We start from the raw sequence: 23,454 nt of genomic DNA, 5'->3' as shown, positions 1-23,454 counted from the left end.
ATTCTTGTCGTATCTGATCGTCCCCGGACGATCCAAATCGGCCTGGACGATCCAGTCCAGAAATCATTCCAGAAAACACTCCAGAAATCAGCCAGTTTCAATGCACTGATCGGCCTGGACGATCTCAATATCGTCCCGGCCGATCCTGGGAGGAAAATCCAATTCAGAGAGGAACAGTAAGGGAACAAGATCTCACACTAGTTTTGCCAAACACTGCAAATTTGCTTGCAAACTTAAAAGTGAACTAACAAAAGTAAAATATATCCTCCGCTTTGTTTTTTTTTTTCCTTACTTTTATAAGATATATAAAATTTATAAATTATTACAATTCTTAATTTTATCCAAATTAAATACACAAATTACAATTAGTTAATATGAATCAAAGCAATAATAATCATTCACCTCTGTCGAGTTCGTCCATATTCTAACTACTGTTGCATTTTAAAACATCTCTTTAAGATCCAAAATATTAAATTAGCATGTATCTAACTCTAATTAACACTTGTTAAAATTTCTTTTGTTGATTCCACAACGCCTACGTCAAGGTCGTATATCAAACTTGATTTTAAACAGTGAGTGGCCAACCACATAGTTAAATTAAGCACATGAAATTATAAAATATAACATGACTTCTCAACACAGGTAATCTATTCTTTGAACATACATAAAACTTAGTGCACTTTTAGTTTAAAAAAAGTAAAATTCTATTACTAAACAAGCTAAAAATTACAAATTAGTTACTACACAAGAAATTAAGAAATAAGAGTAGAAGTTAGAGGGATATAACTCATTTTGTCCAAGGGAGACTACTAAAAATCGAATTGGATCATATATGATCAGTCTATCAACACTCTCAATATTGACCTTCTCACTCAAACAAAGGAAATTAAGAAATAAGAGTAGAAATTAAATTAAGCATTTAGCTATTTGTGCCTGCCACCCCACTAGGTAACTATGAAAATAAGATGATGCATTATCCATTACATGGATATGGATAAGGAGTCATTCCGACTAGTGAAGAAACTATGGCCAGTACTGACCAATCTCGATAAAAAGAGCCTGATAGTTCTACAAGTATGACTTTCTATTTTGAATAATTAATTATGTACTTTATTAGTTTTATTGAATTGATTGGCCTTACATGCTACATGATTAATTGATGTGATTGATTCATATGTACATATGTAAGAGAAGATGCACCTATAATTTTTTTGAAATGTAGCTTGTGATACATTTTGTTAAGAAATATCGAGGGCAATATTTTTTAAGTTGAATAAATTGTAACAACTCAAAATATGAAAAGTATTTTAAAATAAAATTTAAAATTTATGTCTAAATTGGAGCGCTATGGCACTAAGCATGTGAATGTTGTGGCATTGTGCCTGTGAACACATTAGCACTAGAAATCCCTGCCAAGACATTTGATGCTATTATACAGTAATTATGAATTCAATACACAGCAATGTGATGCTAGGTTGGAGCATTGTGGTGTTAGGCCGCTAACAGTGTTTTTTATTTATATTAAATTCAAAAATCCTAAGCACTAAAGTACCTCAGCCCTCCCCTTCTCCCTCATTCGACGGGCTTGCTCGAGAAGGAAAGGGAGAAGAGGAGGAAGAGGAGTGGAGAGCGGAAAGAGAAAGGGGACCTTTGGATATTTAGATTCATAAATTTTTATAGGAAAGTTATTTTACTCATTGTAAGTAACCTTTACTCTACATCTATTTTCAATAATTATGAGTTTGGTACATTTTCTACCTTCTAGATGTGGTATAAATTTTATCTCTCTCATTTAAGTGATCTTTCATCGCATAACTTTTGATATGTGATATATGCCATCAATATGAATATTTTGACTAGAATCTTTCTAAATTTTACCACGTAAATTAAATATTATGATTTTTTGAAGCTATATACTAATATACAAATTTTTTTATATTTATAGATCTATACATTTCATGTTGCATTTCAAACATTAAAGAGAGATTGATACAATTAATATAAGATAAATATACCATTACATGTAAGCAAAAAGTGATGGTTATTAATATTATAATTTATATGGGTTGCAGGGGCGGATCCAGCTTTTTTCAGGGTGGGCAAAAAAATATTTGTTTTGTAGGAGATGGGCAAAGATACTTAGGATTGATAAAATTATGATAGAAAATATTTTTGAGGGGTGGAAAAATACCCAAAATATTCCAAAATTTCCCCTCTAAATAATTAAAAAAAAATTGAGGGTGGGCCCTGAGTCCTTGGTGGATTTGCCTATGTGGGTTGTCTGTTAAAATATAATATCATACGCAGGAGGGTGGGCCGACCGGCTTCCCTTAAAATTGGTTTATGGTGTTATCTTGATTGTAACATGTAATTAATATAATATTAATTATATCGATGGGTAGAGGGTGATGTCTCTTAATGATTTATTAAAATTCATCTATAATAATAAGAATAAAGATGATGCAATGATAATTATAATGATGAAGATATAATGATATAATTAATATAAATGGAAGGATGGAAACATCACATTAATGTCCTTCCTTTCTGAATCTTATATTGATGCATATGTACATTTGTAGCATTGATAGATAGATCATATACCATTGATGTGTATGTATGGATAGAATATGATATGGATACATGCAATGATAATATATGATATATAAGAGGGATAAGATTAACGATTGTTGATTGACATGATATGATAGATAAGATTAACTAATTATTGATGACCACTGATTTTGATGCTAAATTGATATATGATAAATTGATGTAAAACTAAAATGTTATTATATTATTTAATATTTTACCAATATAATTGAGTATATAATAGGCATTGATTTCAATTACAGATATTTATAACTTGTTGGACTATAATGCTCATTATATAATTTTTACATATTTTTCGGGAAATGTGTGGAAGCTAGCTTCTAGTAGTCCTTCAAATTTGTATTCATGTTTTCATTAAGATGAGTTAGTTTTACCATGACTATTATACATGTAATAGGGGACAGAAAGATTGTTATCCTTCTAAAATCGTAGTAGATGATGGAGGTCAGAAGGACTGTAGTAGACGAAGGAGGTTGGAAGGACCGTAGTTGGCAGAAAATAGGGGTCAAAAAGACAGTTATCTATAGATGGAGGTCAGAAGGACCATAGTAGGTGATAGAGGTCGGAAGGACCATAGTCGCTAGGAGACAGAGGTCAGAAAAATTATAGTTGTAAGGAGTTGGTCCAGCGGATGTCCAAGCATTTTTTGGTGGTCTGATGGAACTCCAACTTTTGTCGGTGATTCGACGAAAGTTTGGGCCTCATTTGGTGGTCTGGAGGTGGTTTGGCAAAATTTCGGTATCAGGCGGTGGTCCGGTTGAACTCCGGCGTTAGGCGATGATCTGGCGGAACTCAAGTGTCTGGCGGTGGTCCGACAGAAGTACAGCATTAGCGGTGGTCCTAACAGAAGTCCGGTGTCAAGTAGTGGTCTGGTAGAAGTCTAGCATCAAATAGTGGTCCTACATAAATGTGGCATCACGCGATGGTCTGGCAAAACTCCAATGTCAGGTGGCGGTTCAGTGGATTTCCGGGCGTTAGTGCTGGTCCGCTGGAACTCAAAGTGTTAAGTGGTGGTTCGACAGAGCTCCTAGCGGTGGTCGAGAAAGAACTAAGGTGTAAGAGCGTTCTCTGATCTTTCTCTTGCTCTCTTACTTGGAGTCCCCCCCTCCCCTTCAAGAGGAATGAAGGGCTCTATTTATAGATTTCTAAGAGTCGCATGACCCATAAAAAAAAGGAAGATCAAGGGTAAATGTGGAGTGGTTTAGATGGACGGCCGATGTTGAATCCCTTGATCGTGGATCGTTTATTAGCCAATTGAAGATCTTAATGATGTTAGAATTCCATGATCTTGGACTTATTGGATTCGTCTCGCCGAGCCGCTCGATTCGATTATAAGCATGTCATGTTTGAAAACCGTTTGGTAATCCAAATTGATGTTTGAACCTTCCAAAAGTGCTTCGAGTCCTTGATTTGGGCACATTTAGGCTCGGATTGAATCGATTTTTGTGTCGTTGGATTTGTATTTCCAAGACATTCAGCTCGACTATAAGTTTGCGGAAATTGGAATTCATATGATCTCCGATTTAATTTATGAAGTTTCCAACTTGATAAAGATCTTCAATTAGATAGTTGCTTATTAGGGAAGAAATATCTCTAATCCGAGAAATTCTACAATCATGGAATTGATATATAGAAATGTGTTTCATACAAAAAGACCATGGGTGGATGAAAATTTTCATATTGAAATGTGACTTCACTAAGGGAAATATGGTTTCTTACTTTTACCCCATGTTGATTGACAATTCCAGATTGAAATGTGACTTCACTAAGGGAAATACGATTTCTTCCTTTTTCCCATGGGTGGCATGAAAGTTTTGTTTTTCTTCGATATGGAAAAATGCTTTTTCATCAAAAAGACAGTTTGCAGTCTAGCTTTTTTCTATCTCTAACGAAAAAGACTACTACTATATTACTATAGACTAGAAGACTCTTATTAGAAAGACTAAATATTCTAATTTAGAATTATCAGGAATGTCAATGAAAATTACTCTTCTTATTTCAAGAATAAATTTTCTTCGTTGGAACTAAAGAAGTATTGGCCCTAAAGCACTTAACCAGCAAGGGCGGAACCACGTAGTGTTAAGGGGAGGCAATTGCCCCCCCTTAAAAAAAGAATTAATTATATATAAGGGCATTTTAGTAGTTTGCCCCTCTGAAAAATGCTTTTGACCCTTTTTTGCCCTAACGTCCCCCGACTACGTCTCGCCATCTCATTTTTTTTCTTCGTGAATCGCAAGGAGGCCGCACCTCTTTGCTCTTCCCTCTTCTTCACGCCGCAGTAGGTAGAAGTCGCAAGCAGGCCAAAGCTCCCTCGCAAGCAGGCCGAAGCTCTCTCGCAAGCGCCAAGCAGGCCGCAGCTCCCCTCCATGCCCCAAGGAATCGTGATTGTGTGAGTTTTTTCTTCTTGTTTCTGAATTTTTTTTTCCAGATTTTTGTTTCTTCTCTCAAATTTCTTATTTTGGTTGCTAAATGTCAAAATCAAATGGTTTATCTTTTCCTGCAAAAGAATTGCAAGAGTTTTGGCTTTACTGTTTTTTTGTTTTTGTCTTTTCCTTTTGATCTGTTACGGAAAGAAGGTTCTTCCCTGAGTTTTGGCTTACAGAAAGAATTTTTTTTCTTTGATCTGTTACAGAAAGGGTGTATCATCTCTTGCTATAATTTGTTTATCCTAACAGAATTGTTTTCTATCACAAGTGAAGTGCATTAGATTTGTTTAATACGTATAACTAATAATATCTGGTAAGAAAGTTTTTTTGAGAACAAAGGAGAAGGCATTAATTATCTATTTGCTCCAATTGGTTCGGAAAGTGACCCAAAGAAGAATGAGAGATGTATATATAAACACTAAAATTCCCTGCATAAATGATTAATTAAGAAGCATTTTGTGATCATTTAGTTTCTTTCTACAGTAACAACTTTCCACGTGTATGTATAGATAAACACTAAAATTTCATTAGTTTCTTTCTACAGTTACTTTCGTCCACGAACTCCTCAGCCATGAAAATTATCAAACATCGATTGCGTAGTAGGATGGGTGATGATTAGCTCAACGATTGCCTTGTGCCTTACATTGAATGATTGAAAAAGATGTGTTTGATTTGATTCTCAATAAAGATGTAATCCAATATTATTAAAAAATGCAAAATAAATTGATAAAATTGTAATAGTTTTCAATTTATCTATCTTATTGGAATACAAGATTTCATTTTGAATTATGTGCTCATTTTATTTTATTTTTAATATTTGTCTATTAATAAGAAAATTTTGCCTGGATGTAAAAAGTTGAAGGAATTTGTCTATTAAAAAAAAAATTTTGCCCCCCCCCCCCCCCCCTAAAATGAAAGGCTGGTTCTGCCCCTGTTAACTAGGCCGGGGAAATGAACCTTTTGTACAAAAGAAAAAGAAGTCAGGTATTCTTTGTATTGGAGAATTCTGTTTCGAATCATTGAAGGAAAATCAAAATTGTTCTCAATCTTGACTTCACGTGTGAAATCACTTGAGAAATTTCCAATTTTGAATTTTTAAAGCGTCAGATCGCCAATCCGTTGTACGAATAATTCGTACCAAGGGTTCGAATCCCAACTTGAGATTTTAGAATTGGAAGAAATTTCGATTATTTTATGAATCTTTTCTATTTATATAGTATATGGAATGCGCTTGTAAAAAAAAAAAAAATTTTCATCTCTTTTTTTGCCTTGAGATTCGTGCCCGCTCAATATAATTTTTTGATGATATATCCATTGACTTTGACAAAATATAAGTGATGCACGAAGTTATTCCTGAAGACTATTACTTGAATTGAGATTTTTAAAAAAAAAAAAAATCAAAATAATATGTTAATATTTATGTATGATAATGAATGCATTTAAGAATGAATTTTCTCCTGCATCTCATAATAAATCATCATCTATAATATATTTAGGAGTTGTTCGGTTGGCTGCATTTATTGCATAATACATTCAAAATGCAAGCATATCAAGAATTCAAGTGTTTAGTTAGGTGAATTTAAAATGCACTGCAATTCATTAGTCAATTTAGAATTTGTTATCTATTTCAATATTGATGCATTTGAAAATCATTAGATTTGACTAATTTTCTAATGCACTATACATTCTTTGCTATTACCACCATCAACTACCACATCTTTTATCAACTGCCCATCCACTGCTGGCAATCCCCACTGATCGGTTACCCCTACCTACCGCCGACCACAATCACCATTGATCGTCGCTACATTGCTGCCCACCAAACCACTAACCACCCTTTTTTATTTTACAACCACACTTATTTTATTTCAAATCAAACAAAAAAAAAAATCACATCATTTATTTTACTCTCATCAAATAACTTTAAATATTTTAAATACATTGCATTAATTTTATATTATATTTTGTATTACTTTTTCAGAACATAAAATTTTGTTTAGATATAATTTTTTTAATGGAATTCTTAGTTGATATTCTACATGGAATTACTTAGGATTTTTGTTCAAATGCTATATTTGAAGAAGCAAAATAATTTTTTTCCCTAAGAAAATCAATTAACTCAATCAAGTATTTAGATTAAGATTTCATTTAGGACAACTTTTTTTATTACTTTCTAAAACAATTTTGCAATACAAAAATTTTTATTTCAAAAAATTTTTATATTGAAAATTTACTTCAGAAAACAATAAGGAAGCTATCACAAATGAAGCTTAATTCAACATATTTGAATTCATTGGGACATGATTTTTATAACAAGCCTGAAACACCTGCTCCTTATGAGGGTATAATAAAATCTAATTAATGAAATCAACAAAAATAAATAAGTATAATAAGGATCAACTTGAATATTATTTGTTCAACACACTAAAATTATAAATTTTAACAAATATTATTTTATATTCTTTTTAAATATATATTACTTAAACTAAAAATAATTTGATTCAGTATTGAAATTAATGAAATTTTGAAAAATCCAAAATCATATTTAATTGATCAAATTGAAGTTCAATTTATTTTATTTTAATTTAAAAATAATTTGATTGATCCAATTTTCTAACTTTTACAATCAAAACATTCAAATCAATCAAATACATGCTGCTAAATTTTTATATTTTTATAAGAAATGTTTGTAGCTCATAATAATAATAATAATAATAATAATAACTATTAGATTGCATAGCATAATTTCCACTAAGCCTGCAGAAACACTTCCATAGTGAGCTATGCAATCTAAACCATGCATAGCTCACATAGCATAATTTGAAATGGATATATAATAAATAAATAATCAATTAAAAATTTTGTTATACTTATCTCAATATAAATCTAATGATTTTGAGCACTATTTTGATAAATAATTTGGTCAGAATATCCTTTTTTAGTTTTCACAATTTGGTAAACTTATAAAACAAAAATAACTTTTTACACATGATCTTAGCCAAAAGGCCGAGAAAGGTATAAAAAAAAATTAAAAAAAAAAAAAAACTTTTTGATTCCAAATCAAAATTCAAAACAATCAGTAACACATCATGGCTCCATTAAAGCTACCAGAATGACAGCAGAACAACTTGGAATAAAAACAGGCAGGCATTCTTTGGGCAAAAGCAAGAAAGATAAAAGCGCCATGGCCACCATAGGTAAAGAGCTTACTAAAATGAAAAAAGCACAAAAAAAAAAAAACTCTTTGCAGTAGCATAAATATCCACAGATGGATGTCAACAGAGTAAATGAAGTTATTCTTTGCAGTAAACTGAAAAGAATCAGAAACATATACAATGTATTCGCAATATAAGCTTCAGAAGTTGCCAAGAGTTTGAAGATTCAAATACTTTCTGATTATTCATAATAGTAGTGTAATTCATTGGAACAGACTTACTCAGACAAGGGGCAGGCCATCTCAAAAGCTTCCTGCTCTTTGCGACAAAATTCGAACTCGTTAGTGTGGTAGTATAAGCAGCCAGCATAAGCATCCATCTCCTTGGGGCATGTCTGATGAAGTGATTTAAGCCTGAAATTAGCCAAGTGTAAGTTCACATATCTGTAGATTTGACAAAAAATGCTATTAAATAAAATTATACAGAGCTATTTAGAACCCTGAAAGACAAGCCACATTTAAATGGTATTATTAGGATATAACCGAGAAGTATTCTTCCTCAAATCATTCCACACAAAGGGAAGTACGGCACCACTATTTAGAGTATTTATTTTGGAAGCATTTTTAGGGGTTATGTTAGTTAATGCATGCCTATAAGTTGGCATCAGAATTCGCTATCATTAATCACCGCGTTCATCAAAAGCTAGATTCTCTTGCTAGTATTCTGAGGGATAACGGTTTAGAGTTGAAGTCTCCTAATACAAGAAAAAATCATGCAATGTATAGAATTCACAATAAAACTTAACGCTCACAGATTTCAAACTAATAAATAAGCCAATTTGCTTTATTTACAAGCAAAAAATACATAACTATAGCCCTATAAAACAGCCATACACAGCTCATTTTGGTCTATTGGTTAGGAGATTTGGCTACCAATTAAGAGGTCATGAGTTCGACTCTTATGTATGTAGTGTGCAGAAGAATTTGTCTTAATTGACCTAAATATCCCCATATATATACTAAAAGAATCGGAAACAAAAATGCCACGGAAACAGTTACAATCCTGTAAAGCCAAACACGGAAAAATAGTCCCAACATTATTCCAAAACATATAGATCAACATAATACTGGGAAATAAAAAATACATCCCCATCAAAGCCATCATCACAGGCATGTCCCAAAGTATTGAAATTATAATATAAATTAAATAAATAAACTAATAAAAACAAATAAACTTGCTAAAATTATTGCTTGATGCGCCGATTCTAGAGAATAAACAAGCAAATTTCCATAAAATCTGCCCAGTTCGGACAAATTAGCCTCTAAATTTAGCATTTGATACTCATCTAATAAATCAAAGGATAGAATTTTGCTTCTTGCAAAATAATGTTAAGTTATGGATCTTGATTTTTGTTGTAATTTTAAGTTGCCCAATTTTTTTTCTTAATTCTTAAAAAAACAGAGGGGGTCATCTTATGTTGAAAAAAGATAAATTCAGCTGTAACTCTCCACAATAAATCATAAAAAATTTTGTAGCGATGTGTTAGACCAGTCCACTGGACCGATCCAACCGGTCCATATGGGAGGACCGGCTTACGGACGAAACAGGCAGAACTTCCGCCTCCTGTACGTGCCAAATGCATGCCCGGGCCAGCCAAGTTGTTTAGGAAAAATTTTTGGGGGAATTAGGAGGGAAATTTGAATGTAGGGACTGTTAGAGATTTCCTTCTACATTGTATGCATTAAATAGTTTGTTTTCCTAGGGTTAGAGCATCTTGAATTTGGTTGAAATTTGTGATCCCTTAGGTTTTTGGGCTTTAGCGGTTTCTTGAGATTAAGGAGAGATAGATCCTCCGCTCACATAGAGGATCAATTGTATGTGGATTCTTGCGGAGAATTTTTTTCTATTTTTCAAAGATTGATAGGAAATTCTTAAAATCTTCAAGTGTTTCCTATCAAATTGGTATCATAGCTGTTCAATCCAAGCACCCATGGCTGGAAGAAAAGTAAAAGTATTGGAAGGCGAGATTGGGCAATTGAAATCAGAATGTGTAGAAAAGACTTCGGATTTTAAAAAACTATTTTCAATCATCCATGAGAAATTTTCTATCATGGAGGAGATGATAAATAAGCTGCTTGGGACCAAACCAAACCGACAACATCAAAGAAAATGGGAGTAACCCTAATATATGGATTATGAGAGAGAATCAGGAGGTGGAAATAGTGGGGGAAGAAGAGGGGATGCTACTTTTGCAGCCACTTCCAAGGAGAGAGAAAAGGAAATGGTGAAGGAGTGAGACTTTTAATGGAGCTGCAGAATTTGTAAAGGGAAAAAGACGGGGAGAAGATAGAACCACCAGACTTGATTCTACCAACCCTACAACAGTATCGAGAGGTGTTCCAGCAAGTTCAAGGGTTGAATCCTTTGCGAGAAAGTGAGTATGTTATCATCTTAAAGAAAGGAGTCCCGTCTATTAGTGTTCATCTATATCGTCATCCTCAAATCCAGAACAAAGAGATTGAGAGATTAATCAAGGAGATGCTCGAGGCAAGGATCGTTCGATTTAATGTCAGTCCATTTTTCAGTATAGTGGTATTAGTCAAGTGTTTCAGTAGCAGATTCGTTTGTTCCACCTTGAGGACAAGGTGAAACTTTGGAAGGGGAGTATTGTTAGACCGGTCCAGCCGGTCCATACAGGACTGACTTACGGACGAAACAGGTGGAACTTCAGCCTGTTGTACGCGTCGAACGCACGCCCGGGCCAACCGAGCTATTTAGGAAGAATTTTTGGGAGAGTTAGAAGAGAAATTTGAATGTATGGATGTTTAGAGATTTTCTTTTGGATTGTATGCATTAAATAATTTGTTTTCCTAGGTTATGGCATCTTGAATTTGGCTTAAATTTGATATCTCTTAAATTTTTGGGCTCTATCGGCGTCTAGAGATTTGGGAGAGAGATCCTCCTCTCGAATAGAGGATTAATTGTATCTTTGTATTTTCCATTTCTATTTCGTCAAATAATATAAATTATCAACCGTTTTTCTAATTTTGTGTGGATTATTGTGGAGAATTTTCTCTGTTTTCCAAAGATTGATAGAAAATTCTTGAAATCTTCAAGTGTTTTCTATCACAATGAGAATATGATGCAGCCATTAATTGGATGAACATGCATAAAATTCTTATTTGTTTTGTAAGCTAATGTTATTTTATTTTATTTTTTCTGTTCTTCTTTTTCACTATGTGCTTATGTTGATTTCACCAATTTCTAACAAGTAATCTAAGGGTCCATATAGGGCAAGTTTATCACTCATTTTATGAAGCAAGATTTAGAGTTAAGATTTTTAAATGCAATGTGAATGAGCAATGTATCCAATTCACTCAAGAGAACTTGGAAAAAATAGATCACAAGCCATTAAATTAGCCAAAAACTTAATCTTATTTAAATGTAAAAATAAAAACAAGAAGTAATGATCAAAAAAAATTTAAACGAAACTAAGAAATTGATCATGCAAAATTAGCAAGTAGTTATAATTCAATAACCAAAAGTAGAACCCCAGTTAGGCCAAATTTGAATAAAGTCTTGAACACAAGTAACCATAATAAAGCATGTAGAAGAAATTGGATTAAGGAAAAGTTCATAGAAGATATCCAAGCCTCCTGCCAATATAAGGAGATATCTTTCCCAAGAATTAGGTAGGCACACTTTTACCAAACTTGAATGAATCGCATATTCAACTTACGCATAAGATTGATAACTAGAGAAAAATTTTTAAATAAAATTTGTAAAATTATATGCCTCAAAACATCTATTTATAAACTACTCATCCCAAGGATAGAAGGTATGATTAACACAAAATCAACCCAATCTGATTACTGATAATTTTCAAGTTTATAATTTAACCAAATCCAAAAATTATAAACTACACTTCATCTGAGGCATGAAGTATAAGTGACTTATAAACTACACCTCACCTGAGGCATGGCCATCCTGACCTCTAGATTAATTATTCTGCCTACAAAGAGCTACCAGCTAACCCACCTAAATGCTTTTAAAATCATATAGTCTCAAATGCATATAAAGAGTAAGAATGTTGTTTTGCTTAAAAAGTAGCGCTTAAAACTTGACTTTGAGGCTAAGATGCCTGATCATGTGGTTATGCACAATGCTGACTCACAAAGAAAGTAGATTTTTTGTTATCTAGTCCTTAAATGAATGCTAACTAAATGTGCCACATTTGGCTATGTATGATCATTTTAAATTTTTGAAAAACTTTGCTCCTTGAAATTAGCCAAGCAATTTTTCTTTTATTTAGAAAAAATGTGACCCCTAAGGTTGCTTTTAGATTGTTTACATTTTTAATGAGTGGAAAATTTAATTTTATGCTAAGAGCCTACCTAAATTTCTTATTCCAATAGAGATGTTAAAATGCTTAGGAGATGAAGGAATTTCTTGGCTTACTAAACTTTATAATATTATTTTGAAGACTAAAAAGATGTCAGATGAGTGGAGAATTAGTGTATTGATTCATATTTTTAAGAATAAAGGTGATGTAAGAGATTGTGTGAATTATATAGGAATTAAGTCATACTTTAAAACTTTGGGAGAGAGTTATCAAGCATAGGTTGTGGTGTGATAATAATGTTTCTCAAAATCAATATGGATTCATGTCAGGTAGGTCTACTATGAAAGATATCCATTTATTTAGAGGTTTGATGGCGACATATAGAGAGAATGAAGAGAATTTATATATGATTTTTATTAATTTATAGAAAACATATAATAAAATTCCTGAAGAAATGCTATGGAGAGTTTTACATAAGAAAGGGGTTAATAATGTTTTATACAAGTCATTAAGGATATGTATATAGGGGTTGTTGCTTGTGTTCAAATACAAGGTGGTTTGACCAAGTATTTTCCTATTTCAGTTGGATTACATCAAGGATCAGCCTTAAGCCCATATTTTTTTTGCTTTAGTCATAGATGTTCTCACTAGACATTTGCAAGAGGTTGTACCCTGGTGTATTCTTTTTGTTGATGATATTCTTCTTGTTGATAAGATTATAGAGTAAGATGAAGGTAAACTTGAATTATGGAGATTAACCTTAGAGTCTAAAGGCTTTCGTTTTAGTAAATCTAAAATTGAATTTATAAAGTGTAATTTTAGTTATAATAGATCTAGTGTGGGGATTGTGACTTTGGGCAATCAAGTCATTAGTAAGAGTACACGTTGTATATACCTTGAGTCTATTGTTCAAAGTGAAGGCGAAATAAATGGGGATATTATTAGTAGAATTCAAGTTTGATGGTTGAAGTGGAGGAATGCATCAGGCTTGTTGTGTGATAGAAATATCCCTCTCAAACTTAAGGGAAAATATTATAAGATGGTAGTGAGACCTGCAATGCTTTACGGTGCAGAATGTTGGTTATTTAAAGAGAAGCATAATATTAAGTTAAGTGTTGCAGAAATGAGAATGCTCAGGTGGATGAGTGGCTTCACTCTTATAGACAGGATACGAATGAGCATACACGTGAAAAGGTTGGAGTAACTCCAATGGATAATAAGATTAGAGAGAGTCATCTTAGATGGTTTGGTCACATAAAACGACGGCCTTCTGATGACCCGGTTAGGAAAATATATGTATTAGATTTGACTTATGTTAAGAAAGTAGAGGTGGATGTAAAAAGACTTAAACAACAACAGCAACAACAACAAGCCTTTATCCCACTAGAAAATATTAGAAAATATTAAAAATGATCTTTCTTTATTAGATTTAGATGAGAATTTGACTCTTAACAAGACATCATTGAGAAAAAGATTCATGTAACCATCCCCATATAGTGGGATAAATAACTGTTGTTGTTTTTATTATAGCCTACCGCATCAAACAAGTCTAGGCCACCCTTAAACAAAGACAAAAAAGAAACCTATGAAAAACAGATATTTCTAATGCGTACACAATAAATAATCAACACGTGTTGGCATATATATATATATATATATATACATATCAACTAAAGCAGGAATGTAAATGTCAAAGTCACTACAATTATTGTTGGCAGCTGAATTGTCTGTCATTATACAACCCATATAAATTTTTACAAACTCTGCCTGTGGGGATCTTCAAGTTTTATTTTTAGATAGGTATTGGAATTCACATTTGGTAGGCTCATCCTCCTAATTTACATTTCTTTTAAATATACATTACATGCTCAACTACACCTAAATATATTAAATACATATAAAAATATAGAAGACTCAAATATGCAAAATAGGAGAAAGATTAGGAGCATGTTTATATATAAAACATAAACAATCATCCAGAATTGTCTGACACTTAAAGTATTAAGCCCTACTTTTATTTTATTGATCATGCCTCTCTTTTTTTTGTTTGGGGTTTGGGGGGGGGGATGTTCAGCAGCATCTGTGAGCAAGAATTTTTATTTATTATTTATTACAACCCCTCTTAGACATAGCCACCTGCAAAAAGAGCATGTATATATATTTATATATTAACCACTTAAGGATAAGTACCAACAACACAAATAATAAAAAAGGCATATCAAAACATCAATCACATGCTCATAAAAGAAAAATCTTAATCTTAGCATGTCTAGGGGTGTGCACCTAAGTGTTAGTGGCTGTGTGGCATGTCACACTATAAAGGATGTTTTTGTTTTATTGAAGAAAGAAGACGTTTAATCTTAATCCAGTGATAATTTCTCTTTAAGTTATTTGTGACTTAAATATTTTATTTAGCTTTTAAGTGTTTCATATTTAGGAGGGTTATAAAAATCGATAAAGCAATCACTGCTTGCTTTGAGCCAAGTCTGCTACTTGTGAAATCCTAAGATACAATGATACAAGCATCACACCTTTTGGTTGAGATGATTAATCATAGTATCAAAAAAAACTTAGCCAATTTTAGAGATTTTAAGAGTTCTTTTAGTGTTTGGATAAGAGATGAATGTTTATCTAATAATATAAGATGACTATACTTAAGAGTTCCATTTAGGACTTTGTGAAATTCATCTAATTTGGTAAGGTAAATTTCAACAAAGGAAGGCTCCTATAGGACATCTAAAGTTTATGTATTTTAAATGTCATGAAAGGAGAAAATCATTTGTTATATTAAGTGAAAGGCTGCTTAGATTTTAGATCTAAGGAGATGACCAACACACAACTTTTTGTGCTAGGGGTTGGAAGATCTTCCATAGATTTTGGAGCTAAGAAGAGGGGGATAGAGGAATCCAACATATAGCTTTTGGGCTTTTGGAGCAATCCAACATACAGCTTTTTTTGCTTAGGGTATAAGGGAATTCCCTTTAGCTTTTGAAGCTAACTGGAGAAAAAGAGGATGTCCAACATATAGCTTTTGTGCTAAATTTTGGAGAATTCTCCTTAACTTTTTGGAGCTAAAGAGAAAGAAATCTCCTATAACTTGGAGGATGAAAGAGGAGAAAATGGACCTAAAGCTTTTGAGCTAAGGTTGGAGATCTTCTAAAGCATTTGGAGCCCATAAAAGTGAGAGGAGATTTGTAGCTTTGAGGCTACAAATCGAGAGGATTTTTGTATTCAAAAAGATGGATGTACATTTGGCTAATTCAGGTCTAGGCAAATGAGAGGAGAAATGCAATTTAAGGATTGCAAGTTGAGGATGCTCTTTGAACATTTGGTGTTCAAGGAGAGGTGATCATTCACTTAATTTAGGCTAAGTAAATGGAAACTAGGACTTGGATCCTATGTCAAAGGGATCAACTATTGATTTTGGATTGAACAATCGGGTCCAGAAGAACTTAGGATTTGGCTCTAAAGTTTAATGATTCATCCAATAATGTGTTTGGCGCTTTGGGAGGCTTCAAATCATCATGCATGAGGAGGAGGAGAATCGACAAGAGAGCTCCTATGGTATGCTATAATTCATGCAATATAACACTTCAAGCCTTCAGGATACTCTAAATATTATGCATGATGAAAATGATTGTTTGTTGTTTGTGTTTCAACAAAAATGGGATGACTTAGAATTAGGTTCTAAGATCCAATGATTCATGAATAGAACATTTGGAGCTTTAGAGAGGCTGTACAATGTTGCACATGAGGGAAAAAAGCATTCGAAAGAGAGCTCTCTAGATTTTGGAAGAGTGTTTTGGACTCTGGAGGGAAGATTATTTCCTACAACTTCTAAGAGCTTTTAAAATCAAATTTGGTATGATTTAAAGAACCTAGAAATGCATGCATATGATTTATCATTTTTAGGAGATTTATCATATGCTCAACTTGATTAATGTTGCACTCAAACCTTTCAATTTCGTAAATCACATTAATCATACTTAAATAATTCTAAAATAAGATGCGATATAATCCATAAATCTTTGAAGTCCATGGATTATTCCACCTATGCTTTACAAGCATTTAGGAATTAAATAGTATGCTTATAGATTTGTAAAATTTTAGTAAATGAGTTAGCAAACGGCCCACAACATGTATATGTTTTGATCGTTTCACTTCAAACCTCTAATTTGAGGTTATATACAACAACAACATCAAGCCTTTATCCCACTATGTGGGGTCGGCTACATGAATCTTTTTTCTCCATTGTGTCCTATTAAAGGTCAAATTCTCATTTAAATCTAATAAAGAAAGGTCATTCTTAATATTTTCTAACTAGGTCTTTTTAGGTCAGGATTAAATAACTCTAAACATGAGTGTTCATGGACCTTTGAGGGCCCATACTACATCTTAAATTTATTTTAGAATAAAATGAACCTATTTAGTTGCCTTCCAAACTTCTAAAGGTTGAGGATTATTTCAAGGAAATGATGATTGCCACCATGGTGCCACAGATTTGGCAAGAATGTCAACCATAAATATGGGTAACCATATACATTATGATATTTATGGCATAGGCCTTTTGAGGCCTATGATAGATCTCATAATGATTTGATCATATGAACATCTCTTTTTTCTTAGTCAACAAATTCATCATAAGCATTCACCAAACTTTAGAGGCTTTCAAATTTAAAATGCAAACTCTCCTAAACCTTTTACCAAGTTTATCATGATATGTGATTTTAGGAAAAGAAAACATCACATGCAACTTACACACTTGGATCATATATATTGACATTGGATTAAGGATTAAATGTCAACATCTAGCCTGAGCAATGACTAGGCATGCAATATGAATGCAACCAAGCATTGAAAGTTGCCAAATACCAATCCGCATTGTTTAAAATTGCGCAATATAAGGCTCGACTTGACACCCGCCTCGGCGCAATTCTAGTGATAAACGCCTCGAGGATTACGCCTCGAGGCTTACGCCTCTAATTTTTTTATGAGGCTTGCACCTCAGCTTGGTTGAGTCACGCCTCACCTCGCTAGTGTGAGGCTTACACCTCACCCTATTTATATATTTTTTTTGTTAAAACTAACATAAATCACGCCTTCATGTACATTTGAGTGTAACAATTTCCTCTTAATCCAGCCCGCGGCCTTCGCCGCAACCAACAACATCGTAGCTGTCACTAACAATCACTTAAAAGCTGTACACCACCACTCCAAAAATTTTGGAGCATTAATCTCATATGTATGTTGATGAAAATATTTCTAAAAGATGAACATGATTGATATAAATTAAAAAGAAACATATTGGGAGGCATTCGACTCTACAAAATGAGGCAGGGGATTAACCGATTTGTTATGACGACAACTTAGATAAAGACCACCTCAGCAATAATAGTGCAAATGATTCCTAAGTTGTTGCCAACTATTTCATCTTTCATTAGGAATTAAATGTAAAATGAGTAAAGGATTGAGAAAGAAGAAATTTAGAGTTGAACTTGATGTTATATGATACTTTTATGCAATTTGTATATTTAATATTGTTTTGCTCTTATAATATTTGACTTTTAATTCTATTTCACACAATTTATCACTTGTCACTTTATATCTTGTGCAATTTTTTGTTTTGTATGTATGTATTGTTAATTCATAATTTAATAGGAAGTTAATATGTCATCAGTTAATATATTATTTAAGTATTATATAAAAAATCACTCTTGACATTTATTATCACTTTACACAATTTTTTGATTTTAAGGCTTATGCCTCAAAATGCCTTGAAGTTTACGCCTCACCTCATGAACAAAAAAGCCTCAATACTCAATTGCGCAACTTTAAGCATTGCCGATCGGGCAAACATACGCTCATTGGTATCCTTCTCGGGCTCTCACATAAGAGGAAACAAGTGGAAATCACTGCATTTCCACTATTTTGCATAGAGGACAACAAATAGGGACTTATTTTGGGTTTTGGAAAACATAGTGCATGGTTTTTTAGGGACCCAAGGCATTTGGAACGTCAAATGCACACTAAGAGGCTTAGAGACCTAGTTTTCAGTAAGTTTTTGAACGATTTTAACTCGCCGGGTAGTCACGACACATCCCACTATCCACTCACCTTGCAAAGGCGAGAAACTGAAGGAAAGGCGAAATATGCTATCAAGAATGTTCCGGGTGGCTGATTTCATCGCCACGAGTTCGCCGGACTTGGTGGAGAAAAGAAAAAGAACCTACAATGAGCCCTCAATCTCCAAACCCCTCAGAAGCCTCTCTAACTCAATATTTTCCACTTCCCTCCCTATTTGAATGAGAGACAACAGTAACAGGAGGAAGGAAGTTTTCTTTCAATTGGAAGAGAGAAAGTGTGGGCTCCGAAAATTCGGCCCTGGCTTCCGCCCGCATTTTCTTGCTTTTTTCTTTGGCGGGGGAGTTTTAAGGGAATTAGGTTCCGGGGTAAATTTTGGGAAGACAGATGTGTTTGTTAGATAAGACACTACCCAGAGATTTCACCCTCATTTTGCAAGGACTTTATAATCTGAGTTCTGGTTTCCTATAGGCGCAAACCCCTATAGTTAATTACCCCTCCCGATAACGAGAGAGAACTTTCGATTAAGGCTAGTCGTCAATCAGATACATTATATCTATAGATACATAGTATCATGCATATAGTAGCAGCAATGGGCTTAGGATTTGGAGATTTTGGAAATGGTTGAGAATATGAAGATTTGATATTTAAAATTTGAAATTGCACCATCTTTCACTTAAAGCGGATGGTGGGGGAATGGATGATGGACCCGATCAAGATCCCTTGGTTCCATCGTCTCGTGCCATCGTGGTCCCTGGTCCACTTAGTCAGAGGAGGTAGTCGACCCAACCTGACAGAAGGATCCTTGTCGGCAGCCATGGGTTGTTTCGTTCAAGGGGACCTTATAGACCTGGGGTGAATGTTTGTCTAAGGGGACAAATTTGAATTCACCTTAGCTAACAGAGGGCTTTGTGCCTTATCGATTATATCGCATTGATTCATATCTCAAGGATTTGATGCCAATAAGGAATGTAATGGCTCAGGCTATAATCGATATTTCATGGTGCCCTTTGGCAACAAAACCACTCGGTTCAAATGGCCCAGGGTCATAACCGTTTATCCTGCGGTTCCATTTGGCGGCAAAACTGCCGGTTAGATGACACGTACCACGTCCTTACTGGCAGGAGATTGTTTGAGAATGGATCCTAGTGATATTTTCGACCAGGCATTTAGCTCTATGTGAGCTTAAGTAAATTTTAATTTATCCACCTCGGCAAATTGTTGCGGAGGTGGATGGATTGTGCTTTTAGTGGTTTGATGGATTATTTCAATTTTAAATATTTGAGTTTTTGGTATTTTGGATTGGATTTCATGAGTATTTGGGTGGCATTTCAGACTATTTGAAATTAACCCCTCCGGTTGAGATTTTCTATTCAACACGGCCATCATCGGGGTGTACTTTGGGGTCATTTCCATTTCATTGACTGGACCTTGTCGACTCTGTCGAGTTATCGATAAAGGATCGTGTTTCGTAGGCTTTGTGCCTTTGTGAATGAATTTCTTTTGTTATAGGCCTTGAAGGCCTAATATGAATGTATAAAATAAATATTCTGGTCGATTTCATGACCGCATATTTATTCGATGATTCGAACCTGTCTATTCCTATTTACCTGCTTAGGAGGATCAGGTTTCATAGGTTTTATGTCTTTTATTAATTAACTCTTTTGATTATAGACATTGAAGGCCTAATATGAATGTAATACACTGATTGCCACAACTGTGTATTTGTTTGAAGGTTCGAACCCTATCAACTCCTATTGATCCGCATAGAAGGATCGGGTTCGAACTTGAATTCACTTATTGACCCGCGCAGCATCCCTAGGCGTCACGTGTGTACCAATAATACGCTCGTCGGGGCTCATGCGGGGCTTGAGGATTTCATTGATTGGACATACTCTTTTGTGTACCTATGTGTATACAAACTAAGGTGCACGTGCAAAGATACTTTGAAATATTTTAGTTGTGTAGGTAATTATCATTTGAATGAACGCAATATTTCATTTGAGGGATTATATATGCCTTATGTCCGCTAATACGAGTGTTGCGGATCCGGTGGCGGTGTATTGTAGATTGTTGACGCCTTCTATTTGCTTTTATAAATGTTGCAGATCCGGTGGAGTTATTATTTGGATAAAATGAGGCATCTCATCATCTTGATGTTGACTCCCCTTTTCTCATTCACTGGGGAGGTCCTTCTTGAAATTCGGGGCCACTGCCTTGAAAGGGACTCTTTTCAAGCTCTTTAGTGAATAGAATTGTTACTTCAAGTATTTGTGGACACCATATATGTTTTCTTCTTAAGTATAGGACTAAGAAGAAACTTTGGAACACCAGCAAGATTAGTTCTAATTTGTCCAAACATCCCTTCCCTTCTGCCAGGGGGGTGTACTTTTTCATACATCGAGTTACCTAGGGGTGTCAATTTTTGACACAACCTGAAAGACAACCCGAACCCGACCCGAAAAAATTCGGGTTAGGGTCAACCGGGATCCACTGCATATTGGGTTCTTATTTGTTGCAAAAGTATTGTAGGTTGCAGGAATGCCCTGGCATCTTTCTTCATCGCATCTCTTCTACTATTACTTTCAAGCACACTGCACTTCTTGTACATGACCGTTAGCGAGCTTATATTATTTGTCATAATTAATATGCTCATCTATGATTTGCTCTGCATTGTTCAAAGGCTCCATGTCAAAGTCTCCTGCATTCAAGTTCAACTTGATAATACCCAATTCAAATTCAATGTCCACAAGCTTCTGCTTTGAGTTCGAATCTGTTGTGTCTCATTTGAGTTCAGGTTCTAGTTCAATGTACAAGTTCAGGTCCTCTTGCCATTTTGTTTGGTTTAAATTTGCAAATCCTTGCAAGTTCAATTATATGTCCAAATTGATTTGGATTTGACTCCAATTTGATCTTGTTTTATTTGGATTTGACATTTAGGAATCATTTAAATTTTTTTTTCAGATTTAGGTCCACAAGTCCATAGTTCATGTTCATTTGATTCCCAAAACAGGTCTGAGTGTAGTCATATATTCACCAGAAATTTCTGCAACCTCCTGGCGTCTCCCCCTTTTAGGGGAAAACTACAAAAAATTGGGTCTTTCCCATCATGCTAAGAAAAGCATGTATGGTAGGTGCCCTCGTACGAGGACATCAGCCGTGTAAAGTCTTTGTCTCCACCACGCTAAGAAAAGCGTGTATGGGTCTTCGTTACCTGTTACAAGAAAAGAGCAGTCGTTTCCCCGCAGGTACAGAGTCGCGTACGGGTACTTAGAGTTGTCCTGGCCACGCTAAGAAAAGCGTGCACTAGGCTTACCTGCCTCGTCGCATGCGTCGCACCGGATTTCTTCCTGTCATGCAGAGAGGGATTAGGAGAATGATTAAGAGAGGGATTACTCTCTCTAGTCGGCAAGGAGCAGGAGTCGGATAAGGAGAAGGGAGATCGTGGCTTAGAGCTTGCGGGTGGAGGCTTCAACGGGTTGAGGGCTAGGATCGGAGGAGAACGAAGAGTCGAGCAGGAGGCTTGGCAATGAGAATTCTGGCTTGCGGCTTTGAGAGCTTCGACGAGTAGGGGTTCGGCAGAGAACAAGAGGTAAAGGGGATTCAGGAGTTTGGTTGAGGAAAGTAGAAGCTCTCGGCTTGTGCAAGAGATCGACGCAGGCAGGGGTTCAAAACAGAGGGAGACGGGGTCAGTCGCGTGTGAGAAAGTTTAGGGTCAGAGGCTTCGTCTGCGAGAGAAGTGGGGTTGTGTGCGTATGGGAAGGAGGCTCGATCGCAGAAGCTAGGGCCGAAGTTTGAGGCTCTCGTCGAGTGGGAAGAAGCAGCGAGCGGGAGAGATCGAGAGAGCCAAAACTAGCGAGCCCCCCAGGGTAGAGGGACAAAACACAGCCGCCCCCCCCCCCCCCCCAGGCCGAAGGCCTCGTCTCTTCGGTCATTTAACGATGCCAGCGGGTGAGGATCGATGCAGCTGTAGGATTTACGGGATTTGATAGAATCGGCGCCGAATACACAGAGATTTCAGCGGGATATGCTGGATAGGTTCGGCCGGTCATGACAGGTACGTGGATTTGATTTTGTTTCAGCATACGAGCCAACAGAAAGGAGAGGTATGTTGCAGGAAATAGAGTTCTCCACCTGGCGCTCGGTCCCCCCACCCGTTCGAACTCCCTTCCTCTCGATCAAGAAGGAATGCGCACAAAGAGGCGTTCGATCGACCCAGATGCATGCATGCGGGAAGTCCACGAGCCTCCACCTCTCGCCTTCCCCACCCCAAATGCACACAGGAGGCTCGTCCACCTCCCTTGATCCCTCTGATTCACTCGGACGGACAAAAACAGGCTGAAGCTCATGCACGCCAAAGCCCTACCCCCCATTTGCCCACTTTCCTTCGGTTGGAAATGCATGGAAGAAAACCACCTAGGTTCGACCCTTCCTCCCGATTGCTCTTGCCCGTAGGGAATGGAGGAATCCTCTCCCGCTATGCTCGGTCTTTGGGTTAGATACCACACACAAGTCGAATGACCCACTCTCGCCTCCTACTCTCTCTAAACACAAAAGTCAAAGGATCCTACTGCTGGATTTTCGTATATCCGAGGACCGGGAAATAGAGTGAGATTTTCAAAAAATCTGAGTCGTATGATCTGACTTATAAATTTGGAAAGTCAATTGAACTCAGATTTGACAAATTGGGCTGATATTGAGCCCGATTTGGACTCGATCCGAACCAATTTGGGTCAGTTTAGGTTCAATCGGGTATGATCGAGCCAATTCAGCGAAGTTGGACTCAAATTAGCGCCAAATTGCATCAAATTTGGACGAGGCTAATTTGGGTTCGATT

The 23,454-nt window shown here is 35.4% G+C and overlaps 1 protein-coding gene across 2 annotated transcripts in view; it reads right to left on the bottom strand.

Moving 5' to 3' along the window:
• Nucleotides 1–8,271: 8,271 nt before the first annotated feature.
• The window catches only part of LOC110102559 (NADH dehydrogenase [ubiquinone] 1 alpha subcomplex subunit 8-A-like), a 42,471-nt gene continuing 27,288 nt past the window's right edge, over nt 8,272–23,454 (bottom strand). For both annotated transcript variants that reach the window (XM_020830933.2, XM_020830935.2), the window contains exon 3: nt 8,272–8,607. In XM_020830933.2, the coding sequence (XP_020686592.1) occupies nt 8,472–8,607 (136 nt within the window). In that variant the 3' untranslated portion in view covers nt 8,272–8,471. The remainder of the gene's footprint in view (nt 8,608–23,454) is intronic.

This window comes from Dendrobium catenatum, unplaced genomic scaffold (assembly GCF_001605985.2).
Source record: "Dendrobium catenatum unplaced genomic scaffold, ASM160598v2 fragScaff_scaffold_716, whole genome shotgun sequence".
Classification (NCBI taxonomy): Eukaryota; Viridiplantae; Streptophyta; class Magnoliopsida; order Asparagales; family Orchidaceae; genus Dendrobium; species Dendrobium catenatum.
This window is presented reverse-complemented; position numbering and strand designations above follow the sequence as displayed.